The 9,259-nt window shown below is 36.2% G+C and overlaps 1 protein-coding gene across 2 annotated transcripts; it reads right to left on the reverse strand.

The window, feature by feature from the left end:
- Positions 1-2,289: 2,289 nt before the first annotated feature.
- LOC149612726 (uncharacterized) lies at positions 2,290-3,872 on the reverse strand. Of its 2 annotated transcripts, none has more exons than XM_089858269.1 (2): positions 3,582-3,872; positions 2,290-2,787 (listed from the first exon to the last, which is right to left on the reverse strand). In XM_089858269.1, the coding sequence occupies exon 2, from the start codon at positions 2,722-2,724 to the stop codon at positions 2,302-2,304; it is 423 nt and encodes a 140-aa protein (XP_089714395.1). In that variant the 5' UTR covers positions 2,725-2,787; positions 3,582-3,872; the 3' UTR covers positions 2,290-2,301. The 2 variants fall into 2 exon arrangements, with proteins under 2 accessions (XP_089714395.1, XP_089714396.1); XM_089858270.1 differs by lacking the exon at positions 3,582-3,872 and adding an exon at positions 2,862-2,890.
- Positions 3,873-9,259: the final 5,387 nt, after the last annotated feature.

A 9,259-nucleotide genomic window follows, 5' to 3' on the forward strand; every position in this document is an offset into this window, starting at 1 on the left:
TTCTATTTGCCCCCCATCCAACCATACTAAAAACTTGGGGCTACGACAAAAAGGGTTTCCAGAATTATAGGCTTATATAGGACAGTAAAATATTAGTTTTTTTTTTTGAAGAAGAAGAAGAAGAAGAAGAAGAAGAAGAAGCAGTACTGCAAAAAACTATCTCCCTCCTTTTTTTGATCTAACAAATAAAAACCAATAGACTTCCTATTGGCTGCCCACACGCAAAACTCACCATTGTGGTGCACACTGAACATTCAGTTTATCAGAACCATAATATACCGAGCTATGTTTAACTAGTTAAGCTACAATATTAGGGAAGCCATTCCCATTTTATGATATTTTTTAGACCCGAGTCCTGGTTCAACCGATAAGCTGCTTAAAATTCGCCCAAATTTCAAAATTATAGGATTTTATAGGATTTTTAGCGATTTTAGCCAAAATTATAGGATTTTATAGGACAGTTTTAAAAATATAGGATTTTATAGGAACTATAGGACCTCTGGGGGCCCTGCAGTTGGGTTCTTTTCTTCTTCTACTAACAAGCTCTAACATTTGCCTTATATAAAATAAATAACATAAGAAATAACCCTTTTTAAGTTTCGAATTGGCTTGAAATTTAAATTCTAGAAATAGAAATAGACATAGACGTCTTTTTATTTACGTAACAAAGTTTTTGCGATGCGAAATTGGCGGGAAATTCTGTAGCATTTAGACGTTAAAAAAAGGTCACGTGATAAAATGCGCTCGAGTCTTAAAACAATGTTAGCAGCTCGCGACAGCTGGAAGCGGCTTGTACAGTTTGTACCTACTTCTATAGATTATTGAACAAACATTCAAGAGAAATTTCGACACCAAAAGAACCGCGCGCACGAGCTCGTGCAGAAATTGCGGGAATTTTGTTTTTTTTTTGTTTAAAATGTTTTCGCGCCAAATTGAGTCTCAACAAAAGCGCGCGCTTAAGACACGTGCTATGTCAATATTTAAACTATTCGATTGAACGAAGATTTAAATTTAGATTTCGGTGATTAATTAAGCGAGAACTAGTTAAGCCTAACGTAATCTCAATTATAACATGGCGGTCAACTTCAGAGGGGCTACGTCCGCTACGATAATAACCGAAAGTTTCCCATAGTTATTACTCTATCTAGCGTTGTTCCTAACTTTTCGTAAGATTAGCTCCGATTTCGTTATAGATTGGGATGAAGTAAAGAGATGCGCCTCGATTCGGTTCATTAGACGCGGTTATGTTAGACCGCCACCATTATATTGATATGTTTTGCTCGCTCAGGTGTGAAGTGTATACGCGAGGTAAGTTTGCTTTAGTGGTCAAATTACCTGACCACACGAGAATCAAATTACAGGCGAATCTATGGGATGACCACAAGGGTTGTTTGTAGTCGAATTTCTTAGATGTAGAAAAGTTGATAATACACGGTGGCTGAGCTATTTGAAGACAGAGTAGTAGTTTCCTACCAAAACGCAGCAGTTTCCTACCAAAACGCAGACATACGAAATATTGTGTACAGTATAAGCATTTTATTATTTATTTATTTTGAAATAATTATTTGCAAAAGTTTTATTGTAAAAAGAAAATGGTAAATTTAAAGTCGAAAATAGGATTAATCATCTTAAAATAGGTTAAATTAAAAGAAATATAGGATAACAAACAGAGGAATAGAAAAATATAATAACAAAAGCTAATAGCAAAATGGTAAATTTAAAGTCGAAAATAGGATTAATCATTTTAAAATACGTTAAATTAAAAGAAATGTAGGATAAAATCATTTTAAATTACGTTAAATTAAAAGAAATGTAGGATAAAATCATTTTAAAAAGAGACTCGACCACATCGACAAGATTACTTTTGCAACCTCTCATTAAGGGTGTTGTCCCATCTACATCAGCCAGATTAAATTAAAAGAAATATAGGATAAAATCATTTTAAAATACGTTAAATTAAAAGAAATGTAGGATAAAATAATTTTAAAATACGTTAAATTAAAAGAAATGTAGGATAAAATCATTTTAAAAAGAGACTCGACCACATCGACAAGATTACTTTTGCAAGCTCTCATTAAGGGTGTTTGTCCATCTTCATCAGCCAGATTAAATTAAAAGAAATAAAGGATAAAATCATTTTAAAATACGTTAAATTAAAAGAAATATAAGATAAAATCATTTTAAAATACGTTAAATTAAAAGAAATATAAGATAAAATCATTTTAAAATACGTTAAATTAAAAGAAATATAAGATAAAATCATTTTAAAATACGTTAAATTAAAAGAAATATAAGATAAAATCATTTTAAAAAGGGTGTTGTCCCATCTGCATCAGCCAGATTAACATTGGCACCTTTTTCAATAAGCAGCAATGGCGCATCGGATCTTCCATGATAGCAAGCCAATTGTAATGCCGTGTTTCCATCTTTATCAACGTCGTCGATATCGGCACCTTTATTCAAAAGAGACTTGACCACATCGAGTAGATTCCTTTCGCAAGCCATCATTAAGGGTGTTGTCCCAAACGCATCAGCCAGATTAACATTGGCACCTTTCTCAATAAGCAGCAGTGCCAGATCAAAATGGCTTCCATTACAAGCGAAGTGTAATGCGGTTTGGCGAAACGGACCAGCATAGTTGATATTGGCACCGCGGTTTAACAACCGGACGACCTCATCTATTTTCCCCTCATTAGCAGCAGTCAATAATTCTTTACCAAACATTGTATACGTGTACTTGACTCTATTTCAACGTTTTGTTGAGTAACTAGCAGTCGAGATCGTAGTCTGAAAAAATAAAATTAAAATTAATTAGTACTTTTGGCGTACTGACTACATGGTTAAGTACTTTCTAATAAAACCTTGGGACTTTAATGGCCTAGTGTCGTCTTTATTAAACTAAACCCAATTTGGCAAAATTATTAAAATGATTATTCATTGTCAAAAAAAAGGCTTTATTTCTAATAATGGGACCATCTTCCGAGACCTAATTGTCCAACAAGCTGCCCTATCAACCCTATTTAAAGCTCTGATCTTCATCTTTCATTAGACAGCTATAAGTTTAAGCTTTTATCGCATTCATTAACTTCTTCGTCTCTCGTTTCATTCCTATTTCATTAGCTTTTCATTTTGGTTCAAGATAGACTCTATTTTAAATTTTCCCACTTCTTCAGACTCATGGCGTTTTCCTTTGTGTCCTCGCGGAGCGCTCCCATGGAGGAATAAAACTAGGAGATCCTATTCTTCAAAAACAGTCTTTAACGAAGCTGGAAACTACTACTACCATTTTTATTGCTCCTTGGGAGCGCTCCGCGAGGACCCAAAGGAAAACGCTATTAGACATTCGACGCGAGTTTTCTTCCGCAGTATTTAAGCGCGCGTTAACTCAAAATAAGCGGGGAAAAAACACGGTTAACTTAATCATAGCCCCCTGAATAACATATTAATACACTAAATTTTACCAAGGCTTCAAGTTATATGCCAATAATGCCATGTCATAGAACCACTTACGCCTAAAGCTATATGTTACAAGGTAAATAACTAAGATTCAGGTTGAAAATACCGAAAATTATAAAAATTACCTTTCTCGGAGAACTTTCAAATGTTGAAGAACGTCCAGAATTCCAAAAAATAAACGGAGTTTGAAACTTTACCGATCTTCTCGGGGTTTCTAACAAAAACAAGCAGACAGCAGACAGACGACTTTGAACCAGTCCAGTGTTGTACTGTTGTGTTGTTCCTTTGACTTTTGGCAAATTGTGATACTGAATATTCACTTATACGACTACGCCCCCTCGGCGTGGGTCACGTGATTTAATTTTTTTCCTAAACCCGTCACGTGTTGTGTACGTAGACGAACACTGATAACAAGTAGAGTGGGTTATAGACCGAGTGGGGAAATGTGAAGTAATATAAAACAAGTTGGAAAAACCAAAATATTACCTCTCCGAGTCAAGAGGTCTACTACTACAAACTTATTTACCTAGATATGGAATTATTTCTCTTTTTATTTTTGGAGTAAAAATTTACGAATTATTAAAGCAGCATTCCAAGCATTGAGAATATATAGTAAAGCAGACGACATTTTACAACCAATAAGGATAAATCTTGGACACATGGAAATCAGTCAATGGGGAAAAGAACAGGAAATGAAGTGTATAAATTTTGGAGATATATAACCTTTATGTGTTTGTAAAGGCCCAATTGTCTACGCTTCAGCTGTTTACCCTATATATACTCATAGCTACATTCACAACTGGTTTGCAGTGTAAACACTCGTTTCGTCTCACTTCAACAATATTCTTAGAATTTCAACTTTAAAGAAATTACCTTCAACCAAAATTAAACTTAGTTAAATTAGCGACAATAAATTGGAATTTTCAGTCGGTTCAATTTATACGCATTAGCTCTCCCAAACCTGGTTAAAATTAGTAGCCAGCCTTAGTAATAAACTTTAGTATATGCAGACTTCTCAAGGGGGAATTTACTATAAGCTAACCCCCGGTTCCCGAAGAAACCCTCAGAACCGTCAAAAGCCCAAGGCGTTTCACGATCTTGTTGGAGGCGTTGCGTTTAATTTATCAGTGAAATCAGAATCTATTTTAATTTTTAAAACCGCTGGGAGATATTTCCTGAATGTTTTAGGTCTTACAATTAGCTGAATAATATATTAAAAATCAATCGATTTTCCTCTTCACCCTCCCTTTAAAGGACAAATCTTGAGTTCTGATTTACCCCTTTGGAAATGGAAGAAAGTTTCTTTAAAATGGTAACATCATGGAAAACCCCTCACTAAGCGAAACTTAGCTATATGGGACGTTTCCTGAGAAACCCACGGGTAATTTTTAGATTTTAAAGAGCTAATGCTATAAACTATTTTCATTAAATGGCTAGTAGCCTATAATTTTTACTATCATTAGTCGAAATTGTATGTAATTTATTTCTCCGAGGGCTAGAACGTGTGGGGTTTTTATGTACGGGTTTTTGAAATTTGAGAAAGATTTTGGATTTTAAAGCAACATAGAGGGATTTTATGATTTCATTGTTAATTCTCCATCGATCATATTTAAAGATTTTTTTCGACCAAAATTTACGAGGTTTTAGCAACTGTCTGACCCCTCGAATATCTCAATTTCATAAACGATTTTTGCTTTGAAATGGATTCCTTTGATTTAAATATTGGGACGTCACAATAAGTGTATAAGATATATTCTTCAAGTCTGACACTTCCTATGATTCATAATGCTAAAAATTTAGTGAAAACTAGTTCGACGACGACGCGACAATTGACTATACGCGGCTTTGCAGTCCATCTCCGTATTTATAAAACAAATGTTTTTGGACCTAACCTATATGTATTAACCTATAATTTCATAAGATCTCCTATAAAACCCTATATTTCTGACTGAGTCCAATTATCCAACATAATTATATTGTTTAGTAGAAAATTTAGCAAAAACATTTTCAGAGTTCTATTATTGACCCGCATTTTCCATAAAATAAAAACCTACTAAAATCCAGGCTTTGTTTTTAGGGTGTGGTAAATTAAGATTTAATTTAAATTTCACCATAGAAATTAAGTGTGTGTTTTTGAAAATTTCCTTTGATAACTTCCTTTTAAGTGTATTTGATAACTTCATGTCGAAGTAAAAAACCATTCCCGAGATGTTTTCCCTTTTTCAGCGCCCCTAGGTTTATCTGGGCAACGACTCTTCAATAGAGAATGAAATGGAAAATTTCTCGGGAATTCACAGTCTTAGCTTGCCTCTCTTAAGCCCCTCTTTTTTGTATGGAACCACTGTGTAAAGAAAGAAAGAAACTTTGTAGCGAGAGGAGCTAAGAATCTTTAGCCGAAATAAATTTCTTTTTTTTTTTGTTCATGTTTTACTTTAAAAATAGACTAATTCTTTTAACTAAATAATCCCAGAACCGACTTTAGATAAATTCAGTGTATAAGTTAAAAGCGCGCAATATGGCTTTATTTCATAGGGACTTAAAAGTTATAAAGTTCCTATTTATTTATATTTTTAATAACTCATCTGATTGTCGGATAATCATAAAAGTGATACTATAGGTTCCATTTGAGATATAAGTTCATCATTTCAAAATAAAATTTAATTTGTTACAGTTTTCAAACATTTATTACATAGTTTAAGCGAAAAATAGTTCTATAATCGTGTATACGTATAGGAGATATTTTAGTCCTATATTATCTTATAAAATAAAATTTTTCGTCTTATAAAACAGAACACAAAATACAATTTTTCCTATAAGGAATTTCATTTTTTAACTGGCTCCCTGTAAGCCTTTGGCAATGCCTCACCAGGCGTCGCTTCACGATAATCTATGACGTTCCACCTGCGTCACTCCACGACTAGCTCTCAGTAACCAGCGGCACACTTATGGAACATATCTTATAAGCTTATGGCCCAAATTTACCACAGAAAACCCGATTTCACCTAGGATTTCCCTCAGCGAGCCAACTACCAGAGCAACCATTTGAAACGTAGAAAAATTTCCATGGAAATAACAGGGAAAATAACAGGCGTGAGACTCTGCCTTCCATCTCGCTTTTCGGCACCTGCGCTGTGGGATCTTTGCACAGAGACGGTGATCAACCCCCATGTATGACACGACATTAAGGGTTCCCTACCCCCCTTTTCCGTCGAAATGGTCAATAGACAGGGGTGTTTGGGTATACTGTTTTTAACGTCACGTATTACTTTTACATTCCACATTTCAAATTAATTGATGTGGAGGCACCTTAGCTATACACATCGGTGATACTTAGTTAATACGGGGTTTATTAAGTTGTACCCCAAATAAAATGGATCAAATCTGGGTGCACGGCAGTGCACCCGCCAAGTTGTCGTGCACTACCAGCAATCCTTTACCCGAAACATTTCAGCCTCATTTTGACCCCCTCTTAACTCGGTACTGGGGAATAGTACACCACTCATATTTGCACCTCAAGGGCACAGTGTTAATCCTAGGAAGTCCTCCAACTTCCAGCTTTCTAACTCATTTGGTTTCTGTGATAATCCTATGTGAAAATGACACATTATGAGACTGACTGACTGACTGACTGACTGACTGACACATCATCAAAACCTCTAGGGCATTTCCGGTGGTGCTAGAATGATGAAATTTGGCATACTTGTACCACTAAGCATACAAGCAAAGGGAAAAGTCCCAAAAGCGGGAGTTTCCCCCTTTTAGCCCCTGAAATGGGGGTTTAAAATTAGAGTCATCATCTAAACCTCTAGGGCATTTCCGGTGGTGCTAGAATGATGAAATTTGGCATACTTGTACCACTAAGCATACAAGCAAAGGGAAAAGTCCCAAAAGCGGGAGTTTCCCCCTTTTAGCCCCTGAAATGGGGGTTTAAAATTAGAGTCATCATCTAAACCTCTAGGGCATTTCCGGTGGTGCTAGAATGATGAAATTTGGCATACTTGTACCACTAAGCATACAAACAAAGGAAAAAGTCCCAAAAGCGGGAGTTTCCCCCTTTTAGCCCCTGAAATGGCGGTTTAAAATTAGAGTCATCATCTAAACCTCTAGGGCATTTCCGGTGGTGCTAGAATGAGGAAATTTGGCATACTTGTACCACTAAGCATACAAGCAAAGGGAAAAGTCCCAAAAGCGGGAGTTTCCCCCTTTTAGCCCCTGAAATGGCGGTTTAAAATTAGAGTCATCATCTAAACCTCTAGGGCATTTCCGGTGGTGCTAGAATGATGAAATTTGGCATACTTGTACCACTAAGCATACAAACAAAGGAAAAAGTCCCAAAAGCGGGAGTTTCCCCCTTTTAGCCCCTGAAATGGCGGTTTAAAATTAGAGTCATCATCTAAACCTCTAGGGCATTTCCGGTGGTGCTAGAATGATGAAATTTGGCATACTTGTACCACTAAGCATACAAACAAAGGAAAAAGTCCCAAAAGCGGGAGTTTCCCCCTTTTAGCCCCTGAAATGGCGGTTTAAAATTAGAGTCATCATCTAAACCTCTAGGGCATTTCCGGTGGTGCTAGAATGAGGAAATTTGGCATACTTGTACCACTAAGCATACAAGCAAAGGAAAAAGTCCCAAAAGCGGGAGTTTCCCCCTTTTAGCCCCTGAAATGGCGGTTTAAAATTAGAGTCATCATCTAAACCTCTAGGGCATTTCCGGTGGTGCTAGAATGATGAAATTTGGCATACTTGTACCACTAAGCATACAAACAAAGGAAAAAGTCCCAAAAGCGGGAGTTTCCCCCTTTTAGCCCCTGAAATGGCGGTTTAAAATTAGAGTCATCATCTAAACCTCTAGGGCATTTCCGGTGGTGCTAGAATGATGAAATTTGGCATACTTGTACCACTAAGCATACAAACAAAGGAAAAAGTCCCAAAAGCGGGAGTTTCCCCCTTTTAGCCCCTGAAATGGCGGTTTAAAATTAGAGTCATCATCTAAACCTCTAGGGCATTTCCGGTGGTGCTAGAATGAGGAAATTTGGCATACTTGTACCACTAAGCATACAAGCAAAGGAAAAAGTCCCAAAAGCGGGAGTTTCCCCCTTTTAGCCCCTGAAATGGCGGTTTAAAATTAGAGTCATCATCTAAACCTCTAGGGCATTTCCGGTGGTGCTAGAATGATGAAATTTGGCATACTTGTACCACTAAGCATACAAGCAAAGGAAAAAGTCCCAAAAGCGGGAGTTTCCCCCTTTTAGCCCCTGAAATGGCGGTTTAAAATTAGAGTCATCATCTAAACCTCTAGGGCATTTCCGGTGGTGCTAGAATGATGAAATTTGGCATACTTGTACCACTAAGCATACAAGCAAAGGGAAAAGTCCCAAAAGCGAGAGTTTCCCCCTTTTAGCCCCTGAAATGGGGGTTTAAAATTAGAGTCATCATCTAAACCTCTAGGGCACTTCCGGTGTTGCGGGAATGATAAAATTTGGCATACAAGTAGGACTTAGCATACAAAGAAAGGAAAAAGTCCCAAAAGCGGGAATTTTCCCCTGTTAGCCCCTGAAATGGGGGTTTTATAATTTATATCCCCTCGTAATAGGACATTATAATTTAATTTTTTCGTCTTTTAATATTAATATTTTTAACTAATATGACTCTTTCGTATTATTGCAAAATTTATGTTTTTTACATAATGTTTTAGTAATTAAATTTTTTACTCATTTCCTTTTCATTTCGACTGAAATGGTTCTAAGCGTGTTTTGATTCATTTAGTTTTTCTTAAATCTATTCTGTTGATTAAAAGTGTTAC

The sequence above is a fragment of the Phalangium opilio genome, unplaced genomic scaffold, assembly GCF_054372755.1.
Source record: "Phalangium opilio isolate 3A_F unplaced genomic scaffold, DU_Popi_V2 ptg000232l_1, whole genome shotgun sequence".
Taxonomy (NCBI): domain Eukaryota; kingdom Metazoa; phylum Arthropoda; class Arachnida; order Opiliones; family Phalangiidae; genus Phalangium; species Phalangium opilio.

Excerpts from the sequence above, each read along its gene's own strand:
- LOC149612726 (XM_089858269.1), bottom strand. The coding sequence starts at position 2,724 with ATGTTTGGTAAAGAATTATTGACTGCTGCTAATGAGGGGAAAATAGAT.